The sequence below is a fragment of the Colobus angolensis genome, unplaced genomic scaffold (assembly GCF_000951035.1).
Source record: "Colobus angolensis palliatus isolate OR3802 unplaced genomic scaffold, Cang.pa_1.0 Scaffold130, whole genome shotgun sequence".
In the NCBI taxonomy this organism is placed as follows: Eukaryota; Metazoa; Chordata; class Mammalia; order Primates; family Cercopithecidae; genus Colobus; species Colobus angolensis.
This window is the reverse complement of record NW_012114253.1, coordinates 2780678-2798823: the sequence shown is the minus strand read 5'-3', so window position 1 is coordinate 2798823 and position 18146 is coordinate 2780678. Positions and strand designations below refer to the sequence as shown.

Sequence of the window (18146 nt, the reverse complement as noted above, 5' to 3'; positions counted from 1 at the left end):
CCCACCTCCGGCTTTTTTTTTTTTTTTTTTTTTTTTTGAGATGGGATCTCACTCTGTCACCCTTGCTGGAGTGCAGTGGCACAGTCACGGGAGCCTCAGCCTCCCGGACTCATGATCCTCCCACATCAGCCTCCTAAGTAGCTAGGACTACAGATGCATGCTACCACATCAGGCTAATTAAAAATAAAAAATTTTTTTTAATCATAAGAAGACAACAACACATGGGTAAAATTATACCAGTGGTGGATAGGCACATGAAAAGATACTTAACATCAGTGGCTGTTAGGGAAATGCAAACTAAAATCATGAGATATACCTACACACCCATTAAAGTAGCTAAAATTTTTAAAAACTGCCAATACTAAGGGTTGATTAAGCTGTGAAGCAACTGAGACTCTTACACACTGTTCATGGGAATGGGAAATGGTAGAACCACTTTGGAAGACTGTTTAACCATTTCTTATAAAGTTAAACGTATGATATAGCTATTCTACTCCTAGATATTTACCAAAGAGAAATGAAAACATATCCACACAAAGACTTACACATGAGTGTTCATAGCGGCTTTATTTGTAAGAGTTAAAAAACTGGATACAACTGAGATACCCATCAGTTGGTTAATGGAAAAACAAAATGTGGTCTGTCCTTAAAGTGGAGTATCAGTAATAAAAGGAAACCAACTACTTTTATACAACAACGTGGATACATTTCAGAATCATTTTGTTGAGTGATAGAAGCTGGACACAAAAGAATACATGCTGTATGATTCTATTCACATACAAATTTCTAGGAAATACAAACCAATCTAATGAAGTTGAAGGACAGAGGGGGAAAAACAGAATAATTAAAATGACTAAAGAAAGCATAGTCCAGCTGGGCGTAGTGGCTCAAGCCTGTAATCCCAGTACTTTGGGTAGCCGAGGTGGGCGGAACACGAGGTCAAGAGATGAGACCATCCTGGCCAACGTGGTGAAACCCCGTCTCTACTAAAAATAAAAAAATTAGCTGAGTATGGTGGTGTGCACCTGTAATCCCAGCTACTCGGGAGGGTGAGGCAGGAGAATCTCTTGAACCTGGGAGGCAGAGGTTGCAGTTAGCTGAGATCACGCCACTGCACTCCAATCTGGGGACAGAGGGAGACTCCATCTCAAAAAAAAAAAAAAAAAGCATAGACCATAATTCTTAGGTCTTGTAAACTTGTCATTTTTAAAAATAGAAGGTAGAGATTGTTTTAAAATGCTCTTTAGATAGGTAGCATGAAAGAGAAAGAAAGGATAAATGAGTACACATTAGAAAAAATGTTGGAGGCTCTAGATAAATGAGGAGGTAGTCTAAGAAGACAGCAAATCAAAGCCACCCCTTCCCCCCAGTCCCCACCTCCGGCTTTTTTTTTTTTTTTTTTTTTTTTTTGAGACAAGGCCTTACTCTTGCCCAGGCTGGAGTACAGTGGCACAATCGTGGCTCACTGCAACCTCCACCTCCTGGGCTCAAGCGATCCTGCTACCTCAGCCTCCAGAGCAGCTGGGATTACAGGCTCGCACCACCATGCCCAGCTAGCAGATTGATCTTAACGGATACTGAGAGACAAGATATATTTGGGAGGAGTCGAAATCTAGTGCTTTTACTTCAATTTTCTTTATCCAGTCTAAGCCATTAGGATGCTTAGGATAATTTATAATTATTGTAACACTCTGACATAATTGTCGACAGATTTGTAGACTTACCTTACTTTGACAAATGTTTACAAGTTAGAACAAATGTTTCTGATTGTTTGTCAGAACCTGCACATATAAACCACTCAGAATTCCTGTTTGATAGATTTTAAATGATTAACTAAAGCAACTGATTTAAGCAACATAATTCACTTTTTACTAGGAAGGTAGTCTTAAGAAAGCTGCTAGTTTCTTGGCAGCATTTCAGATGACTAAGTTGAAATTCATTTTTGCTGTAGGAATTTTTTATTTATTTCTCCTTTTTTTTTTTTTTTTTTTTTTTGAGACAGGGTCTTGCTCTGTCGCCCAGGCTGGAAGGCTGGAGTGCAGTGGCAGGATCTTGGCTCACTGCAACCCCCACCTCCCGGGTTCAAGCATTTCTCCTACCTCAGCCTCCCAAGTAGCTGGGATTACAGGTGCCCACCACCACACCTGGCCACTTCTTGTATTTTTAGTAGAGACGGGGTTTCACTGTATTGGCCAGGCTGGTCTTGAACTCCTGACCTCAAGTGATCCCCTAACTTCAGCTTCCCAAAGTGCTGGGATTACAGGCGTGAGCCACTGCACCCGGTCAAAAATTTTAATTTCTTTACCATTTCAGCATAGTCCTGTATGTGAGAAACCATGAGCTTGTTAGCTCATAAATATCCTATTCTGATTAGATGCAAAAATATATTACTGTTTCAATCACGTATTTTGTTTTGACACTAAAATAAATGCTACTCATTGTATGTATTCCCAGACAAGATTATGAAGAACTTATTTTTCTCTTTATTCCAGCTGCAACTAGATTTTTTTTTTTTTTTTTTGAGACAGAGTCTTCCTCTGTCACTCAGGCTGGGGTGCAGTGGCACAATCACATCTCACTACAGAGTGCTGGAATTACAGGTGTGAGCCACCATGCCCGGCCTCAACCTGAAATTTATTTTAGCTCATAACTTCTACTTTAGAAGATGTTTTAAGGCCGGGTGCGGTGGCTCACGCCTATAATCCCAGCACTTTGGGAGACCGAGGCAGGTGGATCACTTGAGGTCAGGAGTTCAAGACCAGCCTGGCTGACATGGTGAAACCCTGTCTCTACTAAAATGCAAAAATTAGCTGGGCATGGTGGCACGCGCCTGTAGTCCCAGCTGCTTGGGAGGCTGAGGCAGGAGAATCGCTTGAACCTGGGAGGTAGAGGTTGCAGTGAGCCAAGATCACGCCAGTGTGCTGTAGCCTGGTGACAGAGTGAGACTTCATCTCAAAAAAAAAACAGATTTTTTTTCTTTGTGAAAGCTAAATTCTTTTTTTTTTTAAGTTTATTATTTATTTATTTTTGGGATGGAGTCTCGCTCTGTTGCCCAGGATGGAGTGCAGTGGCGCGATCTCCACTCACTGCAAGCTCCGCCTTCTGGGAGCTCCATTCTCCTGCGTCAGCCTCCCAAGTAGCTGGGACTGCAGGTGCCCGCTACCGCGCCTGGCTTTTTTTTTTTTTTTTTTGTATTTTTAATAGAGACGGGGTTTCACCATGTTAGCCAGGGTGGTCTCGATCTCCTGACCTCATGATCCGCCCACGTCAGCCTCCCAAAGTGCTGGGATTGCAGATGTGAGCCACCATGCCAGGCCAATTCTTGGTTTTATAATGTATGCAAGTCCAGGGATTTGGGGAGGTTTTTTATGGGGCTTGGTAGACTAGTGCAACCTTTAAAAAAGACTCTAGCCAGGCGTGGTGAGTCATGCCTGTAACCCCAGCACTTTGGGAGACAGACAGGTGGATCACCTGAGGTCAGGGGTTTGAGACCAGCCTGGCCAACATGGTGGAGCCCCACCTCCATTAAAAATACAAAAATTAGCTGCATGTGGGGGCACGTGCCTGTAATCCCAGCTACTTGGGAGGCTGAGGCACGAGAATCACTTGACCCCAGGAAACGGAGGTTGCAGTGAGCCAAGATCACTCCACTGCATTCTAGCCTCGGCGACACAGTGACACTGTCTCAAAAAAGAAAGACCCTAGAGTGCCGCTGTACTATCATGTCAGCTGGGTGCTGTTTGCCTTGCTGTCCTTGCTGGATTTTAGCAGGCTCTCAGAAGGCCTGAAACTCAGGCAGATTATTTCAACACCTTTTCAGATGCTGACTTGGGATATCATCAACACACCCTAATGTTTGTATCAACACACCCTAAATGCAGAAACATGGGTGTACTTAAAAATATTTGACTGCCTTTTCTGTTTGTCTTTGTCCATGAGGCTTTTTAATACACTCTTTCCTATGGATCCCTGATCTACGAATTGTCATTAAGTGTGGTCACTTCCCCCTTCTCAGAATTTCCTAGTCATGGTCAAACCCTTGCTTTTGCCTGTACTGGTTGTCTTCCATACCATCTCTTTCATTTCTGCCTATCATGGAATACAGGAAAGGTGGAGGGAGGGCTGTTGAGAGACCACAGGATGCAAGGCCGTAACATTTCCAGTCAGATGAGCCGAGAAGAGTCTGAAGTCTAGACCTTAGCTCCCACTTGCAGTTGCTTTGGGGCTGCAGAAGCCAACTGGTATTTTCACCTCTGATGGCGGCTTCTTCAGATCTGTCCTCATTGCTGCCGTAGTGAACTACATAAAGTACACATCTGATGTATAGCTTCTCTACTTAATTCCCTCTGTTGCTTCCTTATTGCTTACAGGGTAGAGGCCATGATCCTTAGATGGATGGCATAAAAGATTGTCTTGCTTTTATCTCCTACCTCACACTTGATAATTTGGCAGCAAGGAGCTTGCTGTAGCTCCTGTCTCTTGCCACCTTTCCTCCCACTTCCTTCTCTAGCCCCCTGGACAGTTTGGGTATCCTCAGTGCTCCTAGTACATCCTGTTTCTGTCATTGTACCCTGTACTTCGTGGGTCTGATTATCAGCTGGCTCCAACACTGAAACAGTGAACATAGTGCAGGAACTTATCATTCCCCAGGGCGTGGCATACTGCCTGGCACACAGTAGGTATACGGTTTGTATAATTAAGGAAATGCCCACACATAATGTTGGCCATAAAGAAGTTTGGAAGATGTTGAGTTTTCCTGTGGCAGGTTTAAAAATGTATTATAATAGCTTCATATGTCTGTGAGGAGGCTGTACTGGGAGCAGTATAGTGTGGGGATGAAGCACCACGCCTCTGGAGTCAGGCTGCCTGGCTCACATCTCACATGTCTGACCTGAGGTTCTGTGCCTCAGTATCTCTATAAAACGGGGCTCATAAGTTTATTGTGAAGATTAGATGAGAAAATTTAATCCTTGAGCATAAGTGCTTAATGAATGCTATTCCTTTTATTTACTATTCCAGAAAGCAATGTAGATGTTTTTAGAAATCAAGTTATATTTTATTTATTTATTTATTTATTTATTTATTTATTTTTGAGACGGAGTCCTACTCTGTCACTCAGGCTGGAGTGCTGTGGCATGATATTCAGCTCACAGCAACCTCTGCCTCCCAGGTTCAAGAATCCAGTTATATTTTAGATTGATTAAGGGAATTTAGTGTTAAAAGATTATCTGATGCCTGTTGTAAGTAGCATCATTGTTTTTATAATTATCCAGGTAGAAGTTCTCAGCTTTTTCTTTGACAGCCTTTCCCCACTCACCTTACCTTATAAAAAAGCCCAGATACACACCCCCCGCACCGACACATACACCCACATCCCCAGTCTCTCTTTCACACACACATTCACTCTCCTCTGTCTTAGACACACACGCACACCACTCACTTTGTTTTTTTTTTTTTTGTTTTTTGTTTTTTTGTATTTTTAGTAGAGACAGGGTTTCACCGTGTTAGCCAGGATGGTCTCGATCTCCTGACCTCGTGATCCGCCCGCCTCAGCCTCCCAAAGTGCTGGGATTACAGGTGTGAACCACCACGCCCGGCCACCACTCACTCTCTTAATCGATTGTTAAGCCCTATATATTCTGCCAACAAAATGCTCATCCTTTCCAAGCAATCCTACACACCTTAGAAGAATCTGCCTAGGGCAGAGCTTCAGTCATGTTATTGCTTTTAAAACATTCTTTAGGGAAGCCCACTGCTGACTGAGTGAAGTGCTGTAGACCCAGCTTCGGGTGCCTTCTGCAGAAAGGCCCGAGATTCCTTTGTAGCCTCCTCTCCTGCTGTCCTGGATGTGCCTCATGCTTCAGCTGGATTGGGCCACTCCTCAGTTCCGTGCATTGCCCTGCTTTTCTGCCACTGAGTGGAGTGCATTCCCATCTCCACAAACTCTGGCTGTTAAATGTCTGCCCTTCTGAGACAACTCAAATGCCACCTTCTTCTTGAGAACTTAAAAAAAAATCTTCCTAGCCAAATGTATTCCCATCCGCCTTCTCTGGACCCATAGAGCACTGTCCTTTCATAGCACTGAGGTTCTGCTTTTGATCAGTTTTCTGGGTAAAATGGACTTCTTTCTGACTTCTCACCCTTCTTCATCACAAGCTCCCCAGGGAAGAGACTGTCTTATTTCTCTGTGACCCTTGCTGAAGCCAGTACTCTTGCCCTTTAGTGCTCAGTAAATATTTGGACTTTCGATTTGTTCTTGAAGTGTTTTTTTTTTGTGGGGGAAGAAGGTGAATCACAGTTACTATGTGCAGTGTACTGTTCTTCCAAGGGTTTTACACATCTCATGCGGTTTCATCCTCACACTGTTCCCCAGTTAGAGAAAGGTTAGTGTTCTTCTTTGCCATATGCAGAAAATGAAACATAGAGAAGTTACATAGTTTGCCCAGGGCCTGAGACACACAGCTAGTAAATAATCTAATAGTACTCACAATCGTTTTAACCTGTCTTACCCCAAATCCTTATAACCTCAAAACTGAAGAATAATCATTGTACAACACTTTCCTTCCCCTGCGCCCCCCGAGACAGTCTTGCTCTATTGCCCAAGGCTGGTGGAGTGCAGTGGCACAATCGGGTCATGGCAGCCTTGACCTCCCAGGCTCAAGCGATCCTCTCACCTCAGCCCCCCACTGCCCCCGAGTAAAGCTGGGACTACAGGCGTGCACCGCTATGCCCTGCTAAACTTTCCATTTTTCAAAGAATAAACACTCTGTACTGGACTGATACTCTCCAAGGATAAAGGAAATCTTCCCGAGTGCCTTCTACTTAATAAATGTTAATAAATGTTGATCAAGTCAGTGTATGTAAGGGAAATACATTAATGATGCTGTTTCTCCATTGAATTTTTTTTTTTTTTTAATTTTTATTTTTTACGCAGTCTTGCTCTGTCACCCAGGCTGGAGTGCAGTTGGTGTGGTCTTAGCTCACTGCAACCTTCGCCTCCCAGGTTCAAGTGATTCTCCTACCTCAACTCCCGAGTAGCTGGGACTACAGGTACATGCCACCACCTGGCTAATTTTTGTATTTTTAGTGGAGATGGGGTTCACCACGTTGGCCAGGCTGGTCTTGAACTCCCGACCTCACGTGATCCGCCTGCCTCGGCCTCCCAAAGTGCTGAGATTATAGGTGTGAGCCACTGCACCAGGCCACTTTCTATTGATTGATTGATTGATTAATGTATGTATTTATTTATTTTGAGACAAAGTCTCGCTCTGTCGCTCAGGCTGGAGCGCAGTGGCGCGTTCTCGACTCACTGCAAGCTCTGCCTCCCGGTTCACGCCATTCTCCTGCCTCAGCCTCCCAAGTAGCTGGGACTACAGGCGTCCGCCACCACGCCCGGCTAATTTTTTGTATTTTTATAGTAGAGACGGGGTTTCACCGTGTTAGCCAGGATGGTCTCTATCTCCTGACCTCGTGATCCGCCCGCCTCGGCCTCCCAAAGTGCTGGGATTACAGGTGTGAGCCACCGTGCCCAGCCACATTGAATTTTTTATTTGAATCATAGGAGTAGACATTAACACAATAGCTATAATGATGTATAAATAGGATATAATGAATCCCCAATTCTTATATTTAATTTCACAAGGATGAGAATCCAGTTACTGCTGGTACAGTTGTGGAGGAGCTGGAGATATTGGAGATGTTAGGGAAAAAGGGAGTCCATAGAAAATACCCTTTTCAGCAGTTTATAGACCTCAGCGCATTTGGATTCATTGTATCTCCAACCAGTGCACAGAAGGAAGGAAAGTATTTTCTGGCTTGATTTGTTGAGGATTTCTCATTGCTTATAAGTAATTCAGGTTTTTGTTGCCACTCCTGTAAGTCAAACATCTGTGGTTTCTGTTTCCTGGAGGGGCTGCAGAGTAACATAGTCATAAATTAACCATGGATAGTGTTAAAATCCAGAAAAACACACTGTTGTCATATGTAACAAGAGACAGTCACCTTGTTGCTCTGCTGACCTCTTCATGAGTTCTATCCCTTTGTGTAGGAAAGAGCCATGACTCGGAGTCAGACAGCCTGGGTTTGAATTCTACTTTTTATAGGTTTTCATAATAAACTTCATAATGTGATACACTGCCTGACACTTTGTAGATGTTAGTACCTCCAAAGCACACCCCCCATAAATGTGATCTGTCTTTAATGTGTTTATCTAAACTTACCAATTTTGTATCTTTTTTCTCAGCTTCCCTTTAATAATTAATCTTCAGAGCTGCTTCTCATTTTCCTACATACTTTATCTACATATGCATTAACGAATTATATTTTCGTAAAATTTCTCCAACTCTGTTTCTTGTTTTATGCATTCTTGGAAGCTGCATGGCTGTCAGAATTCTGAAAGTTGAACTAAGTGCTTACACACTCATTTAAAAGGACCCCTTTTTGAGTTTGGCTTTTCTTGAAGCAGAGCACACCAGTAGTGACTCCACATTTACCTTTCATATCTTTGTTCCTTTCCGTTGCCTGGTTTGCTTGCTTGTTCTAATCAGAATCCTGGTAATTGATGTCTACCCGAGAAATCCCTGCAGATGTTCTAGCCCCTGTCTAGTCCAGATAGCCACAGGAAGGGTAAGGTCTTGTAAAATAGCCACCTTCTTAGTATGTTTCCTAAATGCCCTATGGCAGTGTTGACTTTTGAGAAGCTGATTAATACAGACTAAAATCACCATCTCTGGGTCCTTGCTCTGGCACTTTCACATGAATGGCATTTACATGTGAACACCTGGGACAATCTGTCTTTTCCTCAAAGGATTAAGTAACACAGTTTGAAGCTGACTTAAAACTGTTTTTTCCCTCATTAATGGGGCCCTGAGCATCTTTCATAAATCGGGAATGTGTCTTGGAAATGTAATTCTCACTAAACTCAGTTCCAAGGGTATTTTCTGTAAAAGCACAGTCTTGTTTGTTCTGTCATAACACATGCATTTGGTGATTGTAATAGCATTGACAGAAACACAATTGAACAGGAAGCATGGCCATTATAAACAGGTCAGTTTGATAGAAATTCATGTTCAAAGCACAAATATAGCTTTATTAGACACAAGACAATTCTAGGAAAATATTGATGACATTGTAAAGCAAAATGGTCTAGTTCAGCAGTAAGTCTGAGAGGATCCTCTATTAAAAAAAATGTATATATATGTATATATATACACATACACACCAAAGCCTGATGTGTCATATAAACAGTTGCTAATGTTGATGAAATACAGTCAACTGTGCAAAGGGCAAGAAAAAACTGGTTCTCATTTTCAGCTGTGGCTCATCCACAGTGTGATCCTACACAGCCAGTGAGTTGTATTTTAATAAAGGATTAGCTATTATACTACAATTTTTTTTTTTTTTTTTTAGGCAAGGTCTCACTGTGTTGCCCAGGCTGCAGTACAGTGGTATGATCAAGGCTTACTGCAGCCTCAACTCCCAGGCTAAAGTGATCCTCCCACCCAAGCCTCCTGAGTAGCTGGGAGCACAGGCATGCACCATCATGCCTGGCCGATTTTTATTTATTTACTCATTTATTGTTACTTTGTTTTGTTTTTGTAGAGATGCAGTCTGACTATGTTGCCCAGACTGGTTTCAAACTCCTGGGCTCAAGCCATCCCCCCGTCTTGGCCTCCTAACGTGCTGTGATTACAGGCATGAGCTGCTGCACGCAGCCTGTATTACACTTCTGAAATCTTTTATCAGGGAGGTGGCAGAATTTACTACCACTTAGTGAATTCCGTGTCAGACACTATTAGAGACTTTCCATTTTTCTAATGTAGCAACCCTGTAAGGTTGTTTTCACTCTACAGATGAGCAGGTTTTGGCTGGGTAGGGTTGACTAATTGGCCTGGGGTCAGAGAGCTGACTTGTAGAGACTGGAGCAGCGGTTTGGGCCCGGCCTGTCTTGCTGCAGCATCAGTGCTCCCACCACTCACTCAGCAGGAGAGTACATTCAGCATTTATTTAGAAATTGGATCCTTTCTTTCAGACATGTAAGAATGAAGAAGTTTTCTAGCACAAGGCTTCTAGGATCTTAAAGACTGGTAATTCCTGTAGTTTCTCATATTTGTGAACTGCCAGTTGAATATGGTACTTAAGTTTTTGCTCATGCATCTTGATGTAAGTTATACAAAATAAAATGGAGTTACTTTGCTATTTTAACTAATCTTTTAGATGTAGATTAAAATGTAGCACTGACTACTATACCTTAGGCTTATGAATGTAGGAGCCTTGTTTAAAATGTTACATGTAAGCCGGAGTGAGGTCTTTATAATCACCATAAGTTATTGATAGATGAAATAGGTCTATAGTCTTTTTTCCCCTTTGATCTTTTATAGAAATGTTTCAAAGTGAATTTCTGTTTCTGTTCCTCTTCAGTGAGTTGTTCTTCCTTCATTGAAAGTCCATAGGCAATTGGAACTTTTGTGAAGTTGGTTGTACAGGAGCATATGTGACTACAACTTGTTCTGTTAGGGGCTGACATCCAAAATACATTGCTGCCCCAAGACTGCAATCAGATTATAGAGCCTACTTGTTAATTCCTGCTGATTATGTTTGCTTCTAATTATTTGCAGTGAGGTAAAGCTTTATGATCTGTGGCATGGTGAGAACAAAGAATTTTCTAAATGTAAAATACAGTTGCATCGAGCAATTAGAAATTGTCCATAACTATAATGGCCAACAACATACATTTTCCCCCTTTTCTTACCAAAAGGTGGCTTAAGGGGTACATTGCTGTACCTCCATTGGTTGTTCTTTTAAATTTGTTGTAAAATCCTCTTAGGCATAAGATAAGGCCTATTATCTTCTGTATCTTATCAGTATTGTATATATAGTTCACAGGCGCAGAGTTCTCTGTGCTTTTTACTGTGAAAATATCATCCGATGAAATGTTAAGGAATTGCTCCTTCTTAAAAATGTGTATTTATCTATTAGCTGGTTTTATGATGTTCTGTTGGGCACTAGGCATGCATTAAATTGCATAGTTAGACTGATTCGGAGTAATTTCATTTTAGAGGAATATGTGCCAATTCTTTTTCCTCTCCAAAAGGCATGGTTTCAGAGCATGGCCCTGTGCCTAATGTTAATTCCATAAGGCTCCTTTGTTATGTTCCCCACCCCCTAACACACGCCCGCAACAGGCCTCTGCCATGAGGAAGATGTGTGCCTATAATCAGGCATTTCTTTACTTTAGGGTTATTTGTCATTTCAGACAGCATGGACTTTTGAGAACAGGCTTAAGTTGGGGAAGGCAGGGTTACATAAACTGTATTCATTGTTAAATATTTGCTTCCAGGGAAGGTGAAAAATGCTTTGTACTTTTTCCTTTGGCTTTTTTCCTTCAAAAGAGCTTGTCATGCAACAACAAAAAGTGGCCAAAGGCAGAGAAAACTCTTCTCTTTTCCATGTTGGTTTGTTTTTATTGTAAGACAAACCTTTCATGTTTTATTGTTATGAAGTTTAAACCTGGCCTAGAGGTGCCAATCTTTAGTGGAAACAGCTGCAGAGTTGGTGTCCCCTGATCAGGTGGGACTTCTTTGAAGCAACATGTTGCCTTTTAAAAGAGAATTGTGCATGTGAGAACTTGAATCTGTAAAACTCATCAGCGGTTCCACCATTGTTTATCTTGTAAGTAACTGAGATAGCTAACTCTAAGTAAAACATTGCAATTAAAAATCATTTTCTGAATTATTTTTTTCTGAAGAGAATAGTCTTATTACTTTTCATCTTAAAAATAATAGAAATGAGGGAAAAATCACCCTTAAGAATTGAAGATACAGCAGCCCAGCTGAACTAAGACCATAGAGCACATTCTTTGATAACTCCTTTTTGCTGGTCTGAACTGTTGATTTTTACTCCATATTTATACTTGCAGATAAATTCCTATAATAGGAGCAAAACTGGGTGGTTGGGCATATATCTGAATTCTAGAGATTACAGATTTTCTGCTTGATGTTGATTGGTGTGGAAGCATTGCTCATCTTTTTGATTGAGTGGTACTGTTAGCAATGGAGTTGGCATCATTCTTGGTCTACTGCTAGGAAAAGTTGAGCATCAGATAGCTTTTTCTCCTTGGGGGAAAATAGAAGAGACAGGCGTGGAGTCAGAGGGACAAGAAAAATGCTGAAATATTTTCCTTTGGGGCTTTTGATTTCTTTGCCAAAAAATTGCCTCCAGATGGAGAAGAGCAAAAGCTCTGATTGTAAGCCATTATGTTTTTACTGGCCTATCTCCCCATTCCATTGCCTGGTTTGGAATCTGTAAGCCAGTCCAAATCCTTTACTTCATTTTCTAGTACCAGTTTACTGTCTTACTCATCTTCCAGCTGCAAGGAGTGAGGCAAATCGCCTTAAAATTGAACCTGTACCATTTTATAAGCCAAGCAACAGCAGAATCTTGCCAAGGAATATCAGTATCAATGGCTTCCATGTCCCTGAGGTTCTTGAATCACACCTACCAGGTCGTCTTCTTGTGTCTGTGACTTGTGCGGTAGGATTAGTCTGGGAATGAATCTAACAGGCCCTTTTGGCTTTGTGAAGACTTGTTACTACCCGGGTTGTCTAGCATTCTAAGCTGTATGGGGAGCACAGTCATGTTTTGGCTGTTATTTCACTGGCAGTGGAAATCTTGACATTCCAATTTCCCTTGAGGGCTAGTAATTGTTTAGGGGTTGAAACTCTAGAGGAATCCAACGTCTGGACATGGCAGATACAGTATCATTGAGTCTGGCAGACTTGAGCCCAGATCACTGTGCCGCAACTAACTAAACAGTATCCTCGGGCAAGTCATTTTCTTCATCTGCGGCTCTTGAGGGATGTCTTTTTCCTCTGCCTAGATATTCTGGCTTGTGTGATAGCGCAGCCTTTAGAAATTGTTCTGGATTACTGCTTTTTATCTTCCTCCAAGTGCCAAGGTGACAAGGGAGCGCCCTGTTGGCACTATCTCCTGTTTTGGCTGTGATATCCCTCTTTAAGGTTGGTAGGAGACCCCAGGATGCTGGAGGCCACTTGCCAGCAGTGTAGAGAGGGTCGACTCCCTGCCCCACATCCCGCAACTTGTCTAGAGAGAACAGGGAGTCAAGTTTTTATTTCCTGTTGGGCAGGAGAACCAAAGGCATCTGTAAAACCTCTGACAAATAAAGACAGTTAGAAATTAGAAAATTAGTTCTCTACCAAATTACGAAAGAAAATCTGTTTTACGATGTTCACATTTAAGAAATGTTAATGTTATCTTTGTGAAGTTACTGCTATGAGATTTATCATGTCTTTTCTCCCTCTTTGTAGGTACTGGTTTTGGATTAGGAATTGTTTTCTCACTTACCTTCTTTAAAAGTAAGTGTCACACTGTCTTTTCAACAATGTCGTAGTGTATACATATATGTAGCAGGGACACTTCCAGAGGACACATTGGAACCCATCCATTTATGGGGTTGGGTAGCCCATTATAAAATGAATTAGATAAAGAATGTGGACTTGAAAGAGGTCAAAATGGGTTGGGCATTTCCAGCATTCCCCTGGGCACTGAGGCAGGGTGCCTGTTATCCGAAATATGATAGCATTGCAGAGGCCTGTACTTGATGCCAGTGAGTCATTTGGCCAAGTCTACATGCTCAGATATTTCTAATTAATTGTAATTTTTTTCTAGAGGAATTGAAAATGAGAATCTTCCTGGTAATAGAAACAAGTAGACCAGAAATACACATACTTCTTGGTCAAAAATTCTCCTAAGCAAAGGGCAGGCAATATTCTTTTCATTCTGTGGAAGAACTTCTGAAGTTTGGAAACTGAATAGATGCCAGAGGGATCCTTTTGACCTCTTTCCATGAAGACCAGTGGGAAATACTTGACTAGAGAATCATAATTAACACATAGTGCTGATATGAAAGAATCACTTACAGAGTGGCTTATGTAAACCCCATGACTTACTACTATAATCAAAGCATGTAAATATCGGTAAAATGCTTACATCTTTTTAGAATTCATGCATCTTATTGGCTAAGATATTTGTTAAACTGAGCAGATGATTAGAACTGATATGGAAAAGTTAAAAGATTTATCTACTGTTTTCATATTTTACTACTTTATTTATTTATTTGTTTATTTTGAGACAGAGTCTTGCTCTGTTGTCAGGCTAGAATGTGGTGGTGCAATCTCAGCTCACTGCAGCCTCAGCCTCCCAAGTAGCTGGGATTACAGGCACGCGCCACCATGCCTGGCTAATTTTTTGTATCTTAGTAGAGACGGGGTTTCACTATGTTGGCTAAGACAGTCTCGATCTCCTGACCTCGTGATTTGCCCGCCTCAGCCTCCCAAAGTGCTGGGATTACAGGCATGAGCCACCACAGCCAGTCTTTACTACTTATTTTTCCTCAAACTTATCAGCATAGGCACTTTACAAGTATTTGCTAAACTAATAACTTCACTAATTTACACCTCTTTTTTGAGGCCATTGTGAAACATTGATAAAAATGTGTGGTTATGATAGTCATTAGTATGATGCATGTTGAATCCTAAGTACATGTATTTAAGAGGATGGGGAGCTTTATCTTCTCTTAATAGGTCCCTATTGGGATTTTCCCTTTTCTGCTCACTAGGAAGAATGTGGCCATTAGCCTTCGGTTCTGGCATGGGATTAGGAATGGCTTACTCCAACTGTCAGCATGATTTCCAGGCTCCATATCTTCTACACGGAAAATATGTCAAAGTATGTACAGAATATATATTTCTCTTTCCTTCAGAAGAAAAAGATTTCTCCTGAGCCCCTGAAGAATTCTTTAGACTGTATGTAATGAGTAAACCGTGTGTGTCATTGTGGCACCACTCTGAGATGCTAATTGCTCTTTGGCCTTCAGTGATGTCATCACTGCTTTGGTGCTAAAGTCTCCCCTGTGCCTTCAGATGCATATGTGTGTTCAGATACATACTCATATGCTAGCTGATTGGAATTAAGGAACCTGCCTGAACATTTATCACCAGTGGTAAGGTAGATTGTGTTAACTATCTGTAAGTAGCACTTTTCGTTTAAGATCTGAGTGCCCTATAAACATCTCACATATACTTAAGCTAAACCCAAAGACTTACGGGACTCAGCCATGATTCTGCTTTTTATTAATTTGTTTTATTTTTTTGAGATGGAGCCTTGCTTTATCGCCCAGGTTGGAGTGTAACGGCACCATCTTGGCTCTCTGCAAACTCTGCCTCCCGGGTTCAAGCAATTCTCCTGCCTCAGCTTCCCAAGTAGCTGGGATTACAGGTGCCTGCCACCACGCCTGGCTAATTTTTGTATTTTAGTAGAGATGGAGTTTCACCATGTTGGCCAGGCTATGGTTCTGCTTTTTAACTGAAGAAGGCAGTCTCGACTGTAAGTGTCACATGATTCTGCTGAAGTCCTGTCTTCAGATGGATTTTTATTTTTGTTTTATTTTATTTTATTTATTTATTTATTTTGGAGGGATGGAGTATCACTCTCCCACCAAGGCTGGAGTGCAGTGATGTAATCTTGGTTCACTGCAACCTCGGCCTCCCAGGTTCAAGTGTTTCTCCTGCCTCAGCCTCCCGAGTAGCTGAGATTACAGGCACGAGCCACCCATGCCTGGCTAATTTTGGTATTTTTAGTAGAGGCAGGGTTTCACCATGTTGGCCAGGCTGGTCTCGACCTTCTGACCTCAGGTGATCCACCCGCCTTGGCCTCCCAAAGTGCTGGGATTATAGGTGTGAGCCACCGCGCCTGGCCTTCAGGTGGATTTTTAATGCTGCACGTAAGCTGGAAACTTCCTACCCACACCTCCAAAGGGAAGAGGGCGGCAGGCTTCCTCAGGGCTTCATGTGTAGCAGCCTTCCTTACTCCATGATTAGTTACTGTGGGGTTTAAGTGACAGGAACATTGGAGGCTGGTGCCCAAGGACAGAGGTGGCACTTATTTTGTATTTCCAGGGCCTGAAACAAAATAGGCACTCAAATAAATGTAAAATGAATGAACGAAGTGAATTATTCTATTAGAGGTAAGTGCTGATGGCCTCAGGCTTACCAAGGCATAACCTTTGTAGCAGCACAATTCTCACTGAACAGCTTCACATTCCCTGCATGCACAGAAGCCTCAGCTTTCCAGGTTACTCTTGGGCTAGAATCACTGTGAACAGGGCAGCAGCTGGGCTAGTGGAAAGGGCACAGAAGCCAGGAGACCTGGGTGCAAGCCCGTCACTTGCTTCCTGTGTGATCTTAAGTTGTTTCACTTCTGAGCTTCCATTTTTCCTCCATAAAATGAGGGTAATAATTTCTACCTAGTGGTGTTGTGAGATTTAGACACAAAAATGTTTTTAAGCTGTGAAGTGCTAAATATATAGAAACATTGGTTGTTGTAGGTGAGGCCAGTGCAAAAAGGGTGATTGACTTGTCCATTGTTCCACTGTAATAACAAGTAGAGTGGAAAATGTGGTACAAATGCATGTCCTAATTCTAGTCAGGAGCTGTGGCCACAAGGGCCACCAAATCTGAAGTTGTAGTATCCTGCCATGGCCCTGCACCTGCCATTTTAGAACCTGCTCACACCGTCAGCTGCCTGCAGTCAGCCCATGGGTGCTGGAGAGATGGGAGTAGCGGAGCCATCTCTGCGCCAAAGCAAGAGTGAGGTCATCACAGGGACCATGACTGTGCAAGAAGAGGCGCCGCTGCGTGGCACTGAAGCCAGCAGCCGGCCTTTTCCACCGCTCCCTGGCTCCTCACTTTCCTGGCACCAGAGCTGATTGTGGGGAGAAACAAAAGGAGCAGAGAGAGAAGCTTCAGGTCTTTTGCTTAAAACATTTCCATTGTTCCAAACTGCGTTGTCAGGGATAATAGCTCAGGGGTGATTGTATGCATATTATGTATTTAATGACTAGGAGTTCCTGTGGAAAATATTATTCCATTTTTTACATTTGTATGCCCTGCTCCAAAATGGCCTTGTAACTGTATCTGAACTTGAGTCTCTGCCTTGATGTTGTCATCCTCCATTCCCTGAAAAATGGAGGAAAATCCCAACTTGGGCTTATTCAGTGTAGTCCTATTATGATAACTGCCTCTTGAGTGCCTGATCTGCCCCGAAGACCATCCTGGGTGCTTTATCGTTAATAGTCTTTCCCTCTAGACCTGCCAGTGGATTTGTGAGAGATGTTACTATCCTCATTCAGCTGATGAGAAAGCAAGACTCTTACCGGGGTTGAGAAACTTGGCAAGGCCATGTAGTTCGTAGGCTGATTAGAACCATGCTCTCCCGCTCCCTTGGGACACCTTTGACAGGTTTTAGTCATCGTTATCCAGGTCGTGATGGTTTGGCCCTGTTCCACTCATTTCCCACTCTTCTTCCTGTAAGATTGGGGCTGGGGGGCACTCTCAGGAACCTGGGTGGGGTGTACCTAGTCCTGTTGTGATACAGTTTTAATGTAAACAGTGTGATCAGGTTTTGGCCTCTGGCTCTTTGGGTCTGACCTGATACAGCAACTAGAGAGGGTTGTCAGAATGCCGTTGGAAGTTTTAAGCTCAGTGTCCTTGCTTTACAGGAGCAGGAGCAGTGACTTCACCTGCGAACATCCCAGCGGGAGGACAAGAGAGATCATGTTTATTCCTCAGGAATACTGAAGTGCCCTGGAGTAAGCTGCCATTCTTCTGTAACAATGTTATCAGTAATGCTTTAAACTCCAGCACCTGGTTATGTATTTGAAACCAAGTCTGTTTCTTGTTTTGTATTTTCTCTCTGGAAGTTGTAAGGAGGTGGTCTTAAATAAATTAAACAAAAATAGGAAGCCCATTGCATGGCCATTGTTTCTTCACCTGTGGTCTCTGAGCTGGAGGAGGACTGTGTGTGAACTGCTGGCAGCTGTAGCCACCTGCTCACAGCCCCTCTGAGAACCCCCTGAAACCAGTCTTTGGGTGTTCCTTCCCACTTGCCCCCTCATGCGTAGTTTTCAGAACTGCTTCCGCCTCGTAATCAGAAGTTGAAGATTGCTGCTGCGTGGCCTGAGGGAGATGACTGATGTCTTAAGGCGCCTTTCGTTCTGTGGCAACTCTTCATGTGTTCTCACCTGGGGACCTGGCAGGGCACATCTCAGCTGTGCCTATCGAGAGGCGGTC

At 42.6% G+C, this 18146-nt stretch overlaps 1 protein-coding gene across 4 annotated transcripts in view; it reads left to right on the top strand.

Annotated features, from left to right (window-relative positions):
- Positions 1 to 17823, top strand: part of MINOS1 (mitochondrial inner membrane organizing system 1) — a 30953-nt gene extending 13130 nt beyond the window's left edge. Inside the window, exons 2-5 of one of the 4 annotated variants that reach the window (XR_001000852.1) lie at positions 8547 to 8625; positions 13326 to 13373; positions 14636 to 14745; positions 17576 to 17818. Coding sequence is in view for 2 of the 4 variants with exons in the window: in XM_011934019.1 (XP_011789409.1) it covers positions 13326 to 13373; positions 14636 to 14745; positions 16577 to 16783 (365 nt within the window). In the remaining 2 variants the exon portion in view is untranslated. Of the gene's footprint in view, positions 1 to 8546; positions 8626 to 13325; positions 13374 to 14635; positions 14746 to 16576; positions 16824 to 17575 lie in introns of all 4 variants that reach the window. The other 3 variants (XM_011934019.1, XR_001000853.1, XM_011934020.1) reach the window with 3 other exon arrangements.
- The last annotated feature ends 323 nt before the right edge of the window (positions 17824 to 18146 follow it).